Consider the following 20,372-nt stretch of genomic DNA (forward strand, 5'->3'; position numbering starts at 1 on the left):
ACCGAGCTTTTCAGGGGATCAGAGTCACAGAACAACAATACTCCAGGGTCCCTGGGGACACTCTGTGTCAGGGACGACACTCAATCTCAAATTAGGCTGCAATGCCACACTAACCAAACCAGGGTAGTAGAGGTACAAATACAGACACACAGAGCAACAGAATAGAACAGAGGACACAGAAACAAACCTACAAAACTGTATCTGTTTGCTTCTTGACTAAGGGCCTAAAAACATACAAGGTGCAGTTGAATAAAAAAATCATTACAGTAAAAGGCACACTGCCATTAATGCACCTTGAACACTTCCCCTCACTTTGAACACATTTATCCCACTGTTCTGACCACTCCCTGAATCCATACAAGGAGCACCTCTTTTGTGAATGTCTTTAGTTGTGCTGTCCTGGCTGTCTTGATGTCCTGAGTTGATTCAAAACATTTACTTTCCAGGGTCATTTTGACTCTGGAGAAGATCCAGGAGCTGCACAGTATCAGATGCAGTGAATAAGGTGGACGAGAACACGTCATGATTTTGTAAGCCTGTCTTTCCATCGGACGGCACTCACCATACTTCTGATTACACCTCGTAATTTAGAAAGGGGCAAGAAGGACGGGGTAAGTATGTTTGAAGCAGGGGAGGGTATTTGGAGCGGTAGTGGCAATGTGTCTTTCACTGTTATAAATTTTGTGTAATTTAGACATTCACTGTAGTTTTCAATCACCACTTGCACACTGGAGAAAAGAGAGCCTCTTTAACAACTGCTGCTGGAAAACCCAGATAATACACATGTAGAAGACACAAGCTAGATCTTTATTCATACCCTGTATAAACATCAATTCAGAATGGGTAATTGCAAAGTGTAACATCCAAAAGGTTGAAACTGCTGAAGGAAAACCCAGGGAAACAACTGAAGTCACAAGCACAGGCGAAGAGCTCCTGAATAGGACTCTGATAAGCAGGAAATAACAGCAAGAATCAACATATAGTACTACATTAAATTTAAAGCTTGTGAATAGAAAAAAAAATCAGAGTGAAGAGACAGCCTACAGAATAGGAGAAAATTTTTGCCAATTACTCTTCAGATAGAAGATTAATATCTAGACTATATAAAATTTCCAAAAATTTAACATCAAAAAATATCATGGAGCAGGCGAGAGGCAGGGAAGTAAAAACAATTAAGATGTGTTATATGCATGTACTAACTCCCCTGATGAATGTAATCATTATGGACTGCAAATATGCCAATAAAAATTTAAAAACAGGTAAAATAAATTTTTCTCCTTTGTTATTTTCAGGTCTATTACCACAAAGACAGAAGGCTAACACACTACGTGTAACACCAAACCTACAATTCCTTACCTTACTTAACTTCCAGAGCACTTAGTTTCTTTATAGATTTATTTCAGCCAAATGATACGTGACCTACAAAATCTGAATCTGTAAATAGTTCCTACAGTTTCTATTTGATGACTGCTATTCTTCCTTCATTAAAAGGGTTATTTTTCCTTTGGAAAAAGCTGAGTAAGGGAATTTTGTTTGTTGTTTTCAGGATACAGGAAAACGTTTCTTTGTGTATTAAAATTGACCAGCGGCACTTACATCTAAACATGTCCAGGGCTTCCCTAAAGCCATTTTTGACTCCTTACCTTTGCTTCCAATCATTAAACATGAGCAAACAACCTATGCCCTCTGATTCCATCACAATTTCCACAGGGGGAGGGGGGAGGGAAGTAGAGGTGCGCAAGGAAGACAGAGAATGCAACAATTAACAGGCCATACTCTTAAGTGAAATAAATCAGACCCGCGTGTGTAAACACTGCATTGTCTCCCTAATGTAAGAAACTGAAAAGGTACAATAGGTATTGTGAAAGGCAAGGAAACTGCTCAAAAATAACAACTGGGATGAGGGAAAGAAGGAAAGAGAGAAAGAAGGAAGGAATATATATATAGAAGATAGCTAAGATAACTGTACTACTAATTTGTATTGGTTTATTGAAAGGAACAGTTAATGCTTAATTGTTTCATCAATTTTGCATGCCTAGATCCAGTAATCTGAACAACTACTTTGAAGATAACAATATGCAATATAACAGCCATTGTTAATTTCCTATCATCTTTCTTGGAAATTTTGTTATTTTTTTTTTCCTTTTTTGTTCTCTTTAAAATAAGGGTTAAAAAAAAAAAAAAAAGAAAGAAAGAAAGAAAAGAACTCTGAGAAGAAAAAATATCCAACTAATAGCCAAGTTGAGGGGAGGGTAGACTCAACTAAAAGGGAAATTATATAGATGTTTACAAATTCCCCCAAAATGAGTAAAGTAAAAATGCAGACATTTACCTGAAGGAAAAATGTAATGAAAGAGATAATTCCAAGGACTAGAAACAATAGTGCAAACAGGTTACTGTTCTGCCTTTTCGTTTCATCATCATCGTTTCTTGTAAAAACCTATGAAGGAAATAGTTAAAAGAGTTGTTCGTTTAATAACACTGCCTGTGACCCACTTCCTCTCTGGCATGGTTTTGGGGTGGGGAGAGCCTTAGTATACTGGAAATGAAAATGAGCCTCCCTAATACCAGCCTCCACGGTATCCGCCTATATTCTACCTTCCTTAGAGACCAAGAGAGGGACTGGCTTTCACACATTGACCCCAGGCTTCTCCTGCTCAAGTAAACTCCAGTACTGAACGCCACCCTAGTGTGTGAAGTAGAAGACAAACATGTTTCTCTTCCCTTGGTGAGAACTGTATTGCACGTCAATTCACTGGGGATATTTTAAAATATTTCACGGTTTCTGGAGAAAATCTGACAAACACAAAGAGGAGCTCATTCACTCATCCCAGGCTTTTCAGAAAGAAAGATCCTGAGCCAGCCTTCCTTGTACGATGGCCAGTTAGAGAGCCAAGTGGGAACAATGGCCAGCTGACCTAGTGCCTTTCATGGGAGCCTTTCTAAAAGATGGGGCTACAAAATGTCTTGGGTTCTAGGAAAACTGTGAACAGCCCATATCTCCTTTCAGAGAGCTAAGACCAGTCTTATAAGAAAGGTGTAATCTTAGTCCAACCCTAACTTCATACTTTGTTTTAAAAAAGGATTTTAGAAGAAATTAATTTTTCTGGACCAGTCATTTAAAAAAATAAATAAATAAATAACAGCCACAGATCACTGTATCCTTACTCTGTGCCAGGCATTAGTCTAAACAAATTCATGGATACTGTTCTTTTTATCCTCACAGCCATGTCTGGACGTTCCACTTCACAGAGCGAAACTGCAGCACAGAGTGATGCGTTAACTTCCACAAGATAACACAGCCAGCAAGGGATCACACATAATCTGGCACAAAGTTCACTATTTACAAAGGGGCAGACACACCGACCCACTACCTGGGGGATCCAGATCCAACCCTGGATCATCAACATCCGGTCAATATTTACAACAAAAACCACATGGCCTGAAAAAATAAAGTATTTGCTCTCTTACCCTTGGGAGGAAAAGTCTACTGCTCCCTGCCCTAGAGCACCTGCTCCATGGGATCAGACATTTTGGGCCTTGGTATTTTCTCAATATATAAAAAATATCTGGCACAAAACGGACACCGGGTTTCCCATTCCTACCAACACTCAGCTCCAAGCACAAACCTTGACCTCTCATCTCATTAATGCTCAAATGGGCCCCCTCATGTGTTTGTCGGACTGGCTTGAGAATGAGCTTTTTGTAACATACACATTTGCCAGGGCAATACCAGGTGTAGCATTCCATTTAAGTGTGTATGTTATAAAAACCAGGACAAAGAAGGTTGTCTAAAGTTGGCTTTCCTCTCACAAACTAGACTTCTATTCTTATGGTTTTACATGAAGGGTCATGTATGAGTACAAATACAGACAGTCTAATCAGTCCTCCATCAGGACTCATAAGCAAATACAAAGCAGAATAGATATAGACAGTTACCCCGATAATCCTTGAAAATATCACTGCAAATGCTGGTTGTAGGCCTCCATTTATAATGGCGCAAAACACACCCACCACAAAATAAGGCCATTCTGTTAAATTCAGCTTTAGAATCCTCCAAAAGGAAACCGGAGGTACACTTTCACCCTAGAAAACATAAAACATTACAACACGGCTGTTTTTAAAAAATTAATAATTGATTTTATGATGTATAGCTCTACCACATACACAAATTTAAAAAAAATAAAAGTATTGCATTCTTATTGGGGTTTCCCCTTCAGAGAAAGTATAGACAGATTGTTACAGTACCCTTATGAGTTTTCAGAAATGACATTTCAATAAAGTTTTAATTCCTGGCCTGGCTTTCAGAAGATGACAAGAATATTCACAAGTACTGGTAAACAATAGAAATTTTAAATTTGAATTCAAAAAATCTTTGCCTGATTTCTTAAACTCAAATTTAACTGACTATAAACCACTGACATTTTGGATTATGAATCACTCTGGAGGGCAGAAGATTCTGAAAAATCATTTCTGGGGGGCTGGGGATTTAGCTCAGCGGCAAAAGCGCCTGCCTGGCATGCGCAAGGTCATGAGTTCGGTTCCCGGTACCGGAGAAAAAACAAAAAAAAAAAAAAAAAAAATCATTTCTCGCTCCCTCTCCTACAACAATGTAAGCCCACACAACTAGAAGAGCCACGAGGGAGGACACAGGGACATAAAACTCTGGAGTTCTTACCAGCTCCTCTTTCATGTTAAGCTTGCTGTCTTCGCCTTGTGATCCACGCATACTCCTGCGAGTTGATCTTCTTATTATACTGGATCGTGAATCTTTTGAAGATACCAATGCATCAATTTCACTTTTGGAGTCAAAAATTTCATTTCCTAGTTCAATTTCATTTCCTCCTGTCTAAAATAAACAGGAAATATACATAAGCTGGTTACTAGTTAACTAATGAAAATTAATCATTAAACATCAGATAGTAAGGAAATGATCATTTAAGTGGTAACAAGAAAGGATGGCATTAAACCGCTATTTTCTTTTGGTACGATGTACAGTACTTGAAAATGCAAATGACTGAATAAGAAGGATTTCCACTGAGTATACTAAAATAACATGATATCTCTTCCACACATTTTATATTTATTTACTCCCTTCTGTGGTATTTGACTCCATCAAGTTTGCTATGAACCACAGCAGACAACAAAAAATACGAGTCAAGCCAAAATGTGAGTCATATTTGTCATGGAGTCACATTAAAAATGTGAAAAAAGAAGTAAAACCAATTTTATGTATCTATTTTACTTAACCTATATATTTTACTTAACCTAATATATCCACGATATTACTGATAACTGATATTTTCATTTCCACACGCAGCCTCTGGTTAAAATAACTGAGAAAGTTTGCATCCTTCGCAATGAGCCTTCAGAATCTTGCTTGTGTTTTCTACTTACAACGTTTCAGTTCGGTTCAACCACCATTTAAATGATCAGTAGCCACTTCTGGCTAGTGGCTCTTACACTGGAGGACTTATCTTTAAACCTATTACACTTTTATTTATACTTCTTACATTCTCACCTTTTAAGAAAAAAATTTGTCTTTTGTTGACTCCCTTCAGTATTTTTCCTACTTTTCAAGATAATCAGATCAAGTAACACTCACTTTTTTTTTTTTTTTTTTTTTTTTGCAGTACCGGCGATCAAACTCACGACTTTGCGCTTGCCAAGCAGGCACTTATGCCACTGAGCTATATCCCCGGCCCAAGTAACACTTACTTTTAGCACAAAACACACCAATATCAGTTTATGACTAAGACAATTTTATAAAATTCTAGTTACTAGACCTGCATTGTGACAAGTTTGTAGTAAACGCCTTTCTCTTTCATGAGTTCATGGTGATTCCCTCTCTCCACAATGACTCCGTCCTCAAAGCCAGCGATGACATCAGCGTTGCGAACTGTGGACAGGCGATGAGCTATCACAATGGTAGTCCGGCCTTCTCGGGCCTAATGAGACAACAATTTGGCTTTTGAGTACAATTACAATTACACACAAAAAACTGCATCTTATGTACATTTACCACTGCTTCAGATACTGTAAACTAGAAAAGCTATAGAAGACAGCCTCTGACCTCAGTAAATGTACCGTCAATCGATATGTTTTCAAATGTTATGTATGTCACTAAGTATTTTACTTAACATCCATCAGTCTATACAGTATTTGCTGTAATAATCAAGCTTTTATCAAAAGTAACAAAATCCTATACCCCAGGCTCTAACCAACCAGGCTTATGAATCATAACATACTACTATCTCACCCGCATGATCAAGACAGAAGGTAAATACAAGACTGCAAATGCCAGGCTTTATCGTCATATCAACCTGAATTAAAATTCTTCTTCTGCCATTTATAAATCCCAGCATTTTATCCAAGTCTTTTAACTTGTGTGAGGCTCAGTTTATTACTATGTCAAGTGGGGATATCAGGGCTTACTTCTTACAGTAGCTCTCACTACTAAAAATATAAGGCACACAAAGAACTTAGCACTGTACTTAGAGAAAGTGCTTAATAAATGATACTAGCTTCTAGTTAAAAGCAAGTGCTCTGTAATGTTTTTAAATGCCCAGTTTCATTTTTAATTTATCACAGAACAAAGGCAAATAATCGGCACTTATCTAAAATTTCTTTAACCTTTGTGACTTCCCAATGCTTGAGATTATTGTCACTCTGTATTTGTCTCCAGTGACAAGCAATAAAATTTAAAATAAACACGTACAGAAAGATATCACAAACAAGACAAAAAAAATTTTAAAATCCCAAAAAGGAAAGAAAAATGTGTGAGGGTGTGTGCTAACTAGAAAGAGAAAACAATGCACCAATTCATTGCCTCTGTTGAGAAAACAGGTGCGTGTGACATTAAATGCCAAAATTTATATTTTAAAGAAAAATATTTTCAATAAAATCTTGAAAAACTGTTTTTATTTGTAATTTAATACATGGTTCCATTTTGGAGTAACATGAAAACAAAGATAAAGACAGGAAAACACAGATGTGAAATCACAGACACACTAAGGCGGGAAAGCAGTCATATATGTATCTGCTTCTAGTTTGATTCACAGAATGTTTAGCAAACTGCTTTCTGCTCCCTCAATAATCTGCTAAGCACACTGAGAGGACGTTTAAAGGAACATAAAACATTTTATTATTAGAGAAAGGAGAATTATAATGACTGTGGGTTTGGCTTTGAAACTTCGTGACAGGTCTACCCAAAGCACCTTTTGTTCCAAGGTCTGTGCATTCCTGGTACTCACAGAAGTGGCCTGTGTTATTATACTGCGAAGGTCAAGTAAACAGTGTCTACCTACACAGAAAGAGCACGCTCAGATTGTATATGGTGAATAAATCATTCATGGACTCAAGTATGGCTCAAAGGTTGTTACGGTTTATATCTAGATGTCCCCCCCAATACCTCATGCACTTACAGGTGTGGCTCTGAAAAGTGGCTGGATCATGGGTGTGCGACACTGGTTTAATGGTGCATGATATTGGATCAGCTTACTGAGCATAGTTCTGGGTGTGGGTGAATGGATTTACTGAGGACAGAAGACCCGCCCTGGGTGTGATTGGCAACACACAATAGGCTTGTAGTCTGTATGTGATAAAAGAAGGAATGTTGACCTCTTCCTGCCTGCCATGCTGTGGAATATTTCCTCTCTACCACATTATCTGCTTTGGAGCAGCCAACTCTGGACTGAAACCTCTAGAAATTGTGAGCTAAAATAAACATTTCCTCCTTTAACTTGGGGGTGTCAGGTATTTTGTCCCAGCAATCAGAAAATAACTAAGACAAATGTTAACCTTTGTTGATAATCAATGACATTTCACCCCTGAAGTAGGTGGACCATACCATAGACTTTCTGCCTCTATCTTGGGGATACAAAAATTTTTCCAGGGGCTGGGGATTTAGCTCAGCAGCAAAGCGCCTGCCTTGCAAGCGCAAGGTCGTGAGTTCGGTTCCCGGTACCGGAGAAAAACCAAAAAACCAAAAAAAAAAAAAAAAAAAACTCTTTAAGCCAAAAATTTTTCCATTGTCTTAAAGTGACAGTCACAATCCTGTAAATTAAATGTGAATCTTCAGAGTGTATTTTCATCATTAACAGTATTATAAACTCTCAAAACACAAAAAATCAAAGTTAGCCCTGTAGCAAAGCTTTCAAGATCACAATCAAGACCAATTTTCTTTTGAGTCTACATTTCTCGTTGTTTAATTTAAAAGATTTACAGATGTTTTTATATGAAAAATATATTCATTGTCATGTAAAAAAATCAGAGAAAGATAGAAAATGAAAAAGCAAGCAGACAGAAAAAGTACTGGAGGCCTGATGCTTTGAATAAGTGAAGGAATCACCACGGTGGAAAAAAAATCAGAAATAAAGAAATAAATCAGAACAAATAGAATTAGCAAAAGAAAGTCATTGCGCTTAAACCAGCTGGTGTGAGAGGCGCACACAGACCTTGTCCAGGGCCACCTGAACCACCGCCTCACTCTCCGTGTCCAGGGCCGATGTGGCCTCATCCAGCAGCAGGATCTTGGGGTTGCGAACCAGGGCACGCGCAATGGCGATTCTCTGCTTCTGTCCACCGCTCAGCTGAGCCCCTCTCTCTCCAACCAGGGTGTCAAACTTCTGCAATAGAAAAAGTTACCAAACGGTTTAGAAAAGGCACAAGCTATTTCACATCACATTTTACGCTGGGAAGTAATCACGTAAGTCACCCAAGCTTCACAGGTAATGCAATCCAACTCTTTAAAACTAGCAACACATAACTCCAATTTTTAAAACTATATATCTACTGCTAATTGATACTGCCACATACGAAGTAATCTTGATTCCCATCCTTAGGATGCTCCTCCATCCTAATTTTATACAGACTCCATTGGACCAGGGTTCTATGTTTTGCATCTCTTGAATGAACCACTTACATGAGGCAGCTTCATGATGAAATTGTAGGCGTTGGCTTCCCTGACAGCTTTCTCAATCTCATCCATGGTGACATCTTCTCGACCATAGCGAATGTTTTCAGCTATTGTGGTGGCGAACAGCACAGGCTCCTGACTCACCACGCCGATAATTTCCCGCAGATACCTCACATTTATGCTCCTGATGTCCTGTCCGTCAATAGTGACCTGAAATAAAAGCGAGTGAGGTTTCCATACATTTGTAGTGGACAGCACAGCGCGAGAAAGATCTACGGGAACTGCTGAGGGCCGCGCGGGCTCACCGTGCCCTCGGTGGGGTCGTACAGCCTCTGCAACAGCTGCACCGTCGTGCTCTTCCCACAGCCGCTGTTGCCAACCAGCGCCACGGTCTGCCCGCTCTGCACCTTCAGGTTGAGGCCCTTCAGGATCTACCAAGGCAAGTGAGAAACTCAGGCAACTCACACATATGGATACGGGGTGTGGGAATTCACAGTTCAGTTCAATACTAGGCTGCAACACACAGGCACTTTTCTTTTCTTACGATCTCTTAGTGTCAGAGAATTTTCACTGAACATATCATTAAATCACTGACTAATCAGTTATCATCATACCTTGACTTCTTTGCGAGACGGGTAACTGAAGTGAATATTTCTGAATTCCAAATTTCCCTTAATATTGTCTGGTTTGTGGCCGTTTGTTGAGAAGCTGTCAATCTGTGGCTCCTGCACAAAATCACAGTTTAGAAGATCAAGAAGTTAAAAGGTTACAGTAACTACCTGTTAGTGAGACTTTTATGGAGAGCAAGATAAAACAATAACAAAATTGGCTTTTAACAGAAAATCTGTTCTTAAATGGAGATAAGGCAGCTCAGACTTACATTATCAATTATCTTGAAGATTTCATAAGCTGCTCCTCTTGCATTTGCAAACGCTTCAATATTTGGAGATGCCTGTCCAACACTAAAAGCTCCAATTAATACAGAAAAGAAGACCTGAGGAATGTGAAGGAAAACCATTGAGTTACTTGGTGTTTACTATATATTTTCCATATTCCTTTCTTCCACCATAACTAACTCAGTTTTAAAATGGCAAGGCAATGTAAGAATACTGACTATTAAAAATATTTTAAAAGTTTATAACGAGGCAAGTAAATTTTAAATGTACCATCTCAAAAAATATTAAGTAAGGTGATAGGTGTTAACTAGCTTGGTTAATCACTGTACACCATATACATAAACTAAAAATTACATTATACTCCATAAGAGTAATACAATTATAATTTGTCAACTAAGAATGATATAAATTTTTAAATGTAAAAAAATTTTAATGTTTAAATTCTTTTTTCTTCAGAAGGAAAGAGAAACTGGTTTAGGGGAATGGGAAAAAAGGGAAAAGCAGAAAAATATATATATACATGTACATATAAAAACAGTTAAGATATGTATGCTGCTAATTTCTCTCAGTCCACTGAAAAGATAGGTTTGTGCTAATATGGTCTGGACAGTTAAATGCTGATATCATGTACTCTGAGTAACTAATTCAAAGATAACAATGTACATTGTTTCCCTCCTATCATATTCTGGAATTTTGTTCTTATGTTTATATGTTTATGTGTTTTTTATTTCTTTTTTTTTTTAAATAAAAAAAGTTCCTTTTTACCTAGTATATGAAGAATGCACAATTGTTCTTACTTGCTCAGTGAAACATTTACAATGATGTACATGCTAAGTGATCATGATATTACAATAGAATATTTTTGTATTTCTTCAAGGCTTAGAATTTTTATTTAGATCACTGGGAAGGCAAAATGGAACATAAAGACTTGTCTCTATTTCTATTAGAAGTTAAAGGAAATTAATGCCATTATTAATTTTTTCCTAAATCATCGAGGAATTACATTGCCCAAAAGTTTACACAAAAGGAATTTTGCTAAGTGATTCTATATTCAGTATGTCATACTCCACAGCAATCTAAAAGTGAGGGCACACTCTTCTTCACACATTAGTTTGACAGAAGAGGTACCAGGCCTGCAGGATACAGGTGACTGCCCCAAATAACACAGCTAGTAAGTGCAGAGCTGGAATTTGAACCACCTTTCCACTCTCTTTCTTTTTCTGTTTTATCTTCTGTGGACCTTGGGTTTGAACCCACGGCTTCAGGCATGCTAAGTTATACTGTAATACTGAGCCATATGCCTAACCCTTTGTATATTATTTTTGAGACACAGTCTTGCTACATTGCTCAGGATGGCCTCAAATTTGGCAATCCTCAGCCTCCCAAATAGATGAAATTACAGGGCTGTGCTATCTTGCATGTCTCTGTACCATTCAATCATTTTTCGAAATATGTTCTTCTAAAGCCAAGCCAATAGCATCCGATTTCATTGTCATTTTTACTGTCGATTCATTTCTTTCTATAACTCACATATAACTTACAGTGAGCACTTGTCCAATAGAATATTCACGTGACAGAACCAAGCTGGTCCCATACCAAAATGCCAGGGCATAGGATGCATAGATCAACAGGAAAGCAGCACCAATAGAAATGTTGGCTGTGATAGCTTTCTTTATTCCAATTCTTTTAGCTTCTTCTAAATTTTTATTGTACCTGGCAGAAAGAATGAAAATCATCACATATACTTACACATTTTAGGAAAAATACGTCAATGTAGCATGATGGTATTGAAGTTACAATGTGCCCAGCCCTGTGTAGGCATTTATTTTCTCTTTTTGCCCATACACTGACCCTATGAAGTTACTACTACTTCTTCCCCTCTTCTAAAAGAAAAAACTGTGCCGAGCATGGTGGTTACACGCCTGTAATCCCAGCACTCGGGAGGCTGAGGCAAGAGGATGGTTGCAAGTTCGAGGACAGTCTGGGCTACAAAGTGAGTTCAAGAACCAGCCTGAGCTGCATAGTGAGACCCTGTCTCAAGAAGATAAAATAAAATAAAACAAAAGGAAAAACTAAGGCTTACAGAGAGTAGGTTATTTGTGGGGAAATCTGAAAGCTCTTACTTTGGCCTCAGCAAAAGCAAAGTAAGTAAAGCAATTATTTCACAAACTTTCAGAACATGTATTTTTCATACATAAGACAAGATAGGGGGCTGGGGATCTAGCTCAGCGGCACAGCGCCTGCCTAGCAAGTGCAAGGTCATGAGTTCAATTCCCGGCACTGGAAAAAAAAAAAAAGACAAGCTAGAACCTACAGGAAAGAAAACTTCTCTTCAAAATCTACATGCTTCTGTCATTAATTAACATAATGGAGATATAATGCTAGAAAGAACTATGCAGAAGAAAGGAATTTAAATTTCTGAACCTTAAAGTAGTTTGGAGTCTGATCTTTGTCCTGCTTCTCTCTCTAGGACTGTTGTTTTTTTTGTTTTGTTTTGGTTTGGTTTTTCTCCGGTACCGGGAACTGAACTCACGACCTTGCGCTTGCCAGGCAGGCGCTTTTGCCACTGAGCTGAATCCCCAGCCCCTCTAGGACTGTTGTAAAGACCAACTCTGGGATTATATGTGTGAAAGCATTCTGACAGGTTTGAATTGCTATGTAATATTTGTGTATTGAAATAAGTTATAATGTATCTTAATTACATATATATCTTAAAAGTCACTAATCTACAAAAATAATTTTTAAATATATTTAATAAAAATAGGGTAGTCTATCATTATTCATCCATGTCCCCTTCTTTTATCTTTTCTCCATGTTGCCTAGATATCCTTTCTTGCATTTTTGACATTCCTGGCTGCTAGAAGCTAGAACAAATGGCTCTTGCACGTGGCTTGGGTCACCCAAGGCTTTCTGGCTGCAGGATTTCAGAAAACTAAACTGTCAGTACGTGCACAGCCCTATAACTGGCTGACAGTACAAAAGTCTTGGAGAACCATCCATTAAGACTGCTTGGAACTAATATAATGAATTCTATAAATGGGAGTGAAAACAAGGAAGCAAACAGAAAAACCAAAACCCAGTACTGTAGTCTATTGATGCATTTTTTTCTCCAGTTCTTATGAGTTATTTCTCAAGTGATAATTTAAGTACAGTGAAACCGTGGATTGCAAGTAACGTGTTCCATGAGTGTTCCGCAAGATGAGCGAACTTTTCTAATAAATAATTAGTGATATCTTGCAACAGAAATAGTACATGATGCCAAATAGTACATGATTACAACTGAGCCATGATCCCCTCTCCTGAGATTATGGGTAATTCTCTCCCAACGGCAAGAGGTTATGGAGAAGAAGATCTCATCCGCAGAGTAGGAGAAAAAGGCAGAGAAATTACTCACTTCAAATGAGATTAGGCAGCTGTGTAAAATGTGGAAAACAATGCAAAATTTATTAGAAAATCAGCACCCAAATAAGGCTGTAGCAGTGTGAGGTATGAATCTGTTTAATGACAATCCAATATCACATTTCCCCAAAATCCTCAAAAGGAGCCAAAAGTAAGTGTCAGTGGGTAGGTTTATTGTTAAAGTTGCACAAAAAGAAAAGAATTTCACTGAGCCAATAGACAGCAGTGCTTCCATTAGAGATAGTGAAAGTGGTCCTACGCAATAACCCTCCTCTCTCTTGTCTCCCTATCTATTTTTCTTTGTATTTTATATTTTCTTTATTATTCTGTATTACACTGAGTTCATAATCATTTTTATATGAATTTTTTGGGGTTGTAGAACCTATCATCTGAGTTTCTACTATTTCTTATGGGGAAATTCATTTTGATATACAAGAGCTTTGGATTACAAGCATATTCCTGGAATGAATTATGCTCACAAACCAAAGTTTTACTGTACTTTTATATATATGAAGGGTGAACTATTTCTATGTTAAAGATAAAAGAAATGGTGTATGCAACCTTACCCTCACTTGAAAGGAATACAGGAGATTATTCCGCTCAAAAAGAGAAACGTAGATATAAGCAAATACAGCCTAGAGTTAAGGAGAAAGGATAACTTTGAAAATACAGAACCAAGGTGAAATGATTAGAAAAAGGACAGAATAACTGAGCCTTAAATCTGTTATTATTCTATTTATCAGATCTCCCTGAAGAATGTACAACGTTGCCTTGCAAAAGACAGCTTTTAATTGTTAAAAGGGAAGAACTTAATTCTACAGAGAAATCACATTTTGGTGTCTTTAATCAATTAAATGCATGAGTATATGATTGCAAATATGTATCAGTTTTTGTTGGAAAGTTCTTCCATTTGTATGCACAGTAGCAAGCCCTGGCCAGATAGGAGCACACATTCCTTCTGGCCTTCCCGACTACTTCTTAAAACTAGCTACTGTACCAGTTACAGAAGCATGCCCAATGAAATATATGACAATCCTGTCCACTGAAGACCAAATTTAAGCATAACTTTATATCACTAAAATATGTAAATCCTGCCCTGCCAGCAAAATATTTGAATAAAGAATTAATTTTAAGAAACACGTTTCATTAGGGTGTGTATGTGTGTTCCATTTTAGTAGTGGAGCTGAAATAAAAGGTACCACTTGGCATAGATTATACATGATTACACCAAGGAATTTTAATGCCTCTGACTCATATGCCATCACCTCCTGTATTTCAGGTCTTGCTTATCAAGACAGTGGAAACCATTTGACTGATACAATGTCATCCTATGTGGCAAGAAGAAACATTTGCACAGAAGGAAGGAGCAATGGGGAAGAAAATCATTTAGATGCAATAAAAAATGAAAATAAAGGGTACAGAAAGGAGGAGACAAACAATACTCCTTTGGACTCACAGGGCTGTATTTATCTAAAGAATATTTCTTCCAACTGGTATATTAGATGCTTGTTTATTTGTAGTTGTCTGTACCCTTCCCCTCCTCCTATTATTTCACAAGATGCTGGGCCGGTGATTAAGCAATACTGGCCATTTTATTAGTCAGACACTTTAAAGCAAAAACAAAACCCTTGGCAAAAATCATCACGGAATGTAGATCCTGCCTTCCTTTAAACTATGGATCTTAGCTATTGTGAATTCTCTGTATGAACAAAAGAGAACTCCAAACACATAGGTACGCTGTTAAAAAAAAAAAAAATGCTACCATGACTATTGGTTTAAGCACAGTAAGGTGAAGAAAGAAAACATTGTCAGAACTGGAGAGCAACAGGCCACCTATCCTGCTCCTAACCGCACAAGCTCTCATCTTGTCCTAGGTAATGTAAGTCATATTCTGGTGTATAAACATTCTCCTTATGGTTTACAACACAATTTGTGTTGTAAATGCCCTAAACAAAACAGTTTTCCTACATGTGCATTAAATGTTACTACTCAGAAGTCAACAGATCTGCAGACTTACAAATTTCAAAATTTTAACCTTTATACTCGGATAGCTGATAAAAGGTAAGTCACAAGAATAACGCTAAGCAACACATCGTAAGAAAGATCTTCAGTTCTTTCTTACAGTGTGTTTTTCAGGTCTATTTTTACCATCTCACAGAATGTACTTCATCTAGGTAGGAACCTAGGCAGAAAGGGAAATGGTCCACAGATTAAAATGTTCCACAGACCTTACAGAAAAAAATCACTCTCTATTAGAGAACCACAAATTAGCTCAAAAGGCCAAAAACAATAATAATCAGACATATATATTTTAGTCAAAGGAAATTATTTATAAATTAATTTTGTCACTGCCTATCTAGACAACACTGGAAAATTCTAGAAAATTCTTTGAATTAGTAGAAAAGTATTATAAGAACAGTAGGACTAGAATTGCAAATTTTCCATTACTAATGCTGTAATATATCCATTGTTATTTAAGAGAGCATATTTATACAGGAAAAAATTTCTTCTAATTAAAATTGTCCCCAGGGCATAGGAGCTGACACAGAATTTAGTATATCTATCAATTTAAATAAGAAACTCAGAGTCAGGCATGGTGGCGCTCGCCTGCAAGCCCAGCACTTGGGTGGCTGAGGCTGGAGGATCTCTCCGAGTTCCAGGCCAGCCTTCACTACATATATCCTGTATACTAGCAAAAAAATAAAACAAAACAAAACAAAACCTGTCTTAAAAAAAAAAAAAAAAGAAAAGAAACAAAGAAGGAGAAAAGAAAATAAAAAAAGAAACTCAAACCTTTCAAGTTCTTTGTTTTGCCCTCCAAATGCAATCACAGTTCTAATGGCTGCTAAGACTTCTTCAGCCACGGCTCCAGCTTTGGCATATGCCAAGAGCTCTTTATCAGTAAATGAAGACAATATCTGTTAAAATATTAAAATTGCAACTTCAAGTGATTTAAAAATTTTTAACAAGTTATGTTTTGCAAAGTAAAAATACACAGACATGCAAATGCTGCTGGTATATCGATGCATGTGAAGAAAACAATCTTTTGAGTTGTAGGGTGGTCATGATGTTCTATATTTTAGCATGTATTCACTCTGTAAACTCTTCACATTGTTTTAGTCTAAGATAGTATATAATAAGTTAGATTAATCCCAGACATTTTCCACAAAAACCTCGTGGATCGTTATCTACATAAATGTAACTGGAACGCTGACATGTGAAATCTGTACTATACTATAATCATAAGCAAGCACAGAATACAGGATACATGTACCAACGAAATATGGTGGGCACTGAACACACTCATTGTTAATGATACTGTGGTTTAGAAGCGGGAAAGTGGAAGGATAGAGGCGTGCAGGGGACCCCTGGCTCGAGAAGCCTTCGTAGGCCAGGGCAGCAGTTTCCTCTGCTGGTGCTCCTAGAAAAATGAACACAGGCAGGCACCAAGACAAGTCTTTGTTCCCTGGGTTCTCTCTGCTTCTTCTCTTGGGCTCCTGAGCATTTCTTCTACAGACAAAAGATTTTGCTTATTCCTCTTAACTGAACAGTGACTAGGTATTAATTTTCCCACTTAGACATGAGGAAATAGAAACGAGCATGAAGCAATTTGTTAGTAAGTGGACTATCCAGAATCCAAGCCTAGATACTGTGGCTTCAAAGCCTGAGTTAACAACCACTGGAGCCAATCTCTCTCTCTCTCTCTCTACAGCCACGGATATGTGAACAGTTGTGAAAGTTGGACCAATGGTACAGGCAAAGCACTGAGATTTCTGCCTGTACAAGAAATGCTGGAGAGGTCAGCCATATAAGTAAGTATGACACACAAACAGTGTATAATACAATTCTGATTAAACCATACTGTATTCTTCCAACAGCTAAGGCTGATATTTGTAGCCTTAGTCATCTAATCAATAACAGTATATTATTTCCTGGTATAAAATGATCAGAGTGACTTTTTTTTTTTTTGTCTTTTTCTTCCGGTACCAGGAATCGAACTCACGACCTTGTGCTTGCCAGGCAAGCGCTTTGCCACTGAGCTAAATCCCCAGCCCCTCAGACTTTTAACAGTGCGTTTCACCCTTTCCTGTGTGCGGAAGTAAAAGGAACCATGATACATGCAAGAATGGGTGGGTGAAGGCGTATGAACATGTACCACTTTTTAGCCATCCTGGTAGCTGTGCAGTGATACCTTATTCTGGTTCGATTTGCATTTTACTGATGGCTGATAATGCTTAACAGTTTTCTGTGAGTGTACCTGCCATCTCTGTACCCTCTTTTCTGAGGTGCCTGTTCGTGCCTTCTGCCTTTTGAAGGGACTGCCTGGTTTTTTCACTACTGATTCTTGAGAATCCGTTAGAGAGTCTAGGAGTTCTTTGCCAGATGCCTCTTTCCTAGTATGTAACTTGTTCTTTCATTCTCCTTGCATGGACTTTCACAAAGTACAAGCTTCATTTTGATAAAGTATGATTTATTATTTTTTCCTAATAAAGAGTATGCTTTTGGTTACAAATCTAAGAACTCCCCCACGGCCTAGACTTCAAAGATCTTTTTCCCCTCTTATTTCTGTCTTAAAGGGTTTTTTTTTACATATTTTATTTATTTTTGTTTTATTTTAAGGTTTTTCTTTTTTCTGGTTTTTTGTTTTTTTGTTTTTTGTCTGGTACCGGAAATCAAACTGACGACCTTGCACTTGCCAGGCAGGCGCTGTGCCACTGAGCTAAATCCCCAGCCCCTATTTTAAAGATAATAGTACAAAAAAATAACAATAGCAAAATACAAACAAAACAATGCAAGGACATTAAAAATCATACAGTGTTTTAAACCAAATGATAGGGATTAACAGTGGTTGTTATATTACATATTGTTATCTTCAACAAAGTTGCTCGGATTACCAGATGTAAGAATAAAAGATTGATCAAATCAATAAAGGGAATAAGAAAATAATAATTTTCTTAAAGTTTTATAGCTTAAGTTTTACACTGCACTCTGTGATCCATTTTATAAATTAATTTTTATATAATGTGTGAAGTTTGGGTTGAGGTCACTTATTTATTTATGTTTTGGCCTGCGGCTGTCCAGTTACTCTAGCACTATTTTTGGTTTTGGTTTTCTGTTTGTTTTTAGTATATGCTTGTGATATCCAATAAGTACCTTTATCTTAGGGAACTGATACATATAAATATCACATCTTGGTCATTTTAAATCCCTCTTGGGCCTTCCCCTCCTTCTCCCTTTTCCCTAGGTCCCCTTCCCATCTCCACATTCCTACCACCTCTTTTATTTTGCATTCTAAATTACTTATGAGTCTCTCATACTAGAGAAATGATGCAATATTTATCCCTTTCTGTCTAATTTATTTGACTCAAGATCTATCCATTTGCTTACAAATTTACTTACTCCAATTATTCTTACTCCAATTTATTCTTCTTTATAGCTGAGTAATACTCCACTCTGTATATACACCATATTTTTCTTTATCCATGTATAGTATTTGTTGATGGGCACATAAATTGATTCCATAATTTAGCTATTGTGAGTGGTCCGTGGAGCACTATTCTTGGAAAAGCTTTCCTTCCTCCATTCAAGTGCTTTTGCGTATTTGTCATAAAGCAGCTAGGCATATTTACACAGGTCTATTTCTGGGTTCTAATCTGCCTCTTTGATCTTTGTGTTTATTCTTCCAATAATACCATATGGTCTTCATTACTACATACAGTAAGCCTTAATATCAGGTAGACTTCTACCTCTAAGTCTACTCCTTTTTTCAAGATTGTTTTAGGTATTCTAGGGCTTGTGTTTTTCCACATAGATTTTTAGAATGCACTTGTTCATCCACGCCACAGAAAGCTTCACTGGAATTTTTAAAGGAATTGCTCTAAACCTATGGGTCTGCTGGGAAAGAGTGACATTTGTACTCTGTTGAGTCATTTATTATAATCCAAGAATACACTGTTTCTCACCATTTTTTACTCTTCTTTGATTTTTTTCTCATCAGCAATTAATAATCTTCACTCCACAGGTTCTATACTCTTACGAGGTTATGACCTTCGAAATTTTACTTGGAATGATTATAAAAAGTACTCAGTTTTATTTCAGTTTCCATGTGTTTACTACTTGTGTATAAAAATGCAACCGATTTGGTGCCCTGTGACCTTTCTGAATTTATTACTTACAGATATTTTGCAGAATCCTTGGGAATTTTTATTACAAAAATTGTGCAATCCATAAATAGGTGTGTTTTTATCTCTTCCTTTCTAATCGGTACACCTGTATTCATCCTTATTGCAGTAGCTAGGCATGCTGGTGCTCAGACAAAGGTGGATCAGAGTGGCATCCTTGTGTTACTGCTAGGCTTAGGGGGAAGGCAGTCTTTTACCATTATGAACAATATTAGTGGTAGGGGCAGCAGCTGAAGAATTTTTTATTTTTGGGTTTTTTTTTGTTTTGTTTTTTGTTTTTTTGGTTTTTCTCCGGTACCAGGAACCGAACTCACGACCTTGCGCTTGTCAGACAGGCGCTTTTTGCCACTGAGCTAAATCCCCAGCCCCGAATTTTTTATTTACTTAATGGTTTTGGGGCAATTCAGATCATCTAGTTCATTTCAGCTGAGTTTGGGTATGTTGTGGTTATTAAGGAGTTGATCCATAAAATGTCAAATTTCTAAAATAAAGTTGTTCATAGCATTCCATCATCTAACATCTGAATGGTTAGTGACACCCCTATTTGATTCTGATACTGGCTACTTGTGTCTTCTGTCTCTATTTTTATGTACTTCACTAGAGGCTTGTCAAATTTATTGATACATTTTTTTTAAAAAATCTATTTTCTATTTCATTGTTTCACTCTTTTCCTGTTTTCAATTTGTTTTCTGCCCTTACCTCTGTAATTTCCTTATTTGTGTGGTCTTTGTTTACTGTTCTTTTTCTAGTTTCCTGAGATAGGCTGTTAGGTGACTGTACTGAATTGAGCCATTTTCTCATTTCTAATATGAACATTTAATACTATAGATTTCTTTCTGTTCTTGCTCTATGTGTTATTACATTTACTTTGAGATTTCTTGCATGATCAAAGGATTATATAAAAGTGTGCTATTTTATTTTTAATGTGTTTACAAAGTTTATCTTTTTTTACTGCTGTGTCAGACAAAAAACACTATA

The 20,372-nt window shown here is 37.2% G+C and overlaps 1 protein-coding gene across 1 annotated transcript in view; it reads right to left on the reverse strand.

Moving 5' to 3' along the window:
- Abcb1 (ATP-binding cassette, sub-family B (MDR/TAP), member 1) overlaps positions 1–20,372 on the reverse strand; it is a 173,576-nt gene that overhangs the window by 37,497 nt on the left and 115,707 nt on the right. The window contains exons 8-18 of the mRNA XM_005387974.2: positions 16,006–16,130; positions 11,355–11,526; positions 9,798–9,911; positions 9,532–9,642; positions 9,223–9,348; positions 8,924–9,127; positions 8,457–8,627; positions 5,787–5,948; positions 4,679–4,849; positions 3,940–4,086; positions 2,333–2,440 (exon numbers count right to left, since the gene is read on the reverse strand). Of these exons, the coding sequence (XP_005388031.1) occupies positions 2,333–2,440; positions 3,940–4,086; positions 4,679–4,849; positions 5,787–5,948; positions 8,457–8,627; positions 8,924–9,127; positions 9,223–9,348; positions 9,532–9,642; positions 9,798–9,911; positions 11,355–11,526; positions 16,006–16,130 (1,611 nt within the window). The remainder of the gene's footprint in view (positions 1–2,332; positions 2,441–3,939; positions 4,087–4,678; positions 4,850–5,786; positions 5,949–8,456; positions 8,628–8,923; positions 9,128–9,222; positions 9,349–9,531; positions 9,643–9,797; positions 9,912–11,354; positions 11,527–16,005; positions 16,131–20,372) is intronic.

This window comes from Chinchilla lanigera, unplaced genomic scaffold, assembly GCF_000276665.1.
Source record: "Chinchilla lanigera isolate Chin_1 unplaced genomic scaffold, ChiLan1.0 scaffold00031, whole genome shotgun sequence".
NCBI classification, from domain to species: domain Eukaryota; kingdom Metazoa; phylum Chordata; class Mammalia; order Rodentia; family Chinchillidae; genus Chinchilla; species Chinchilla lanigera.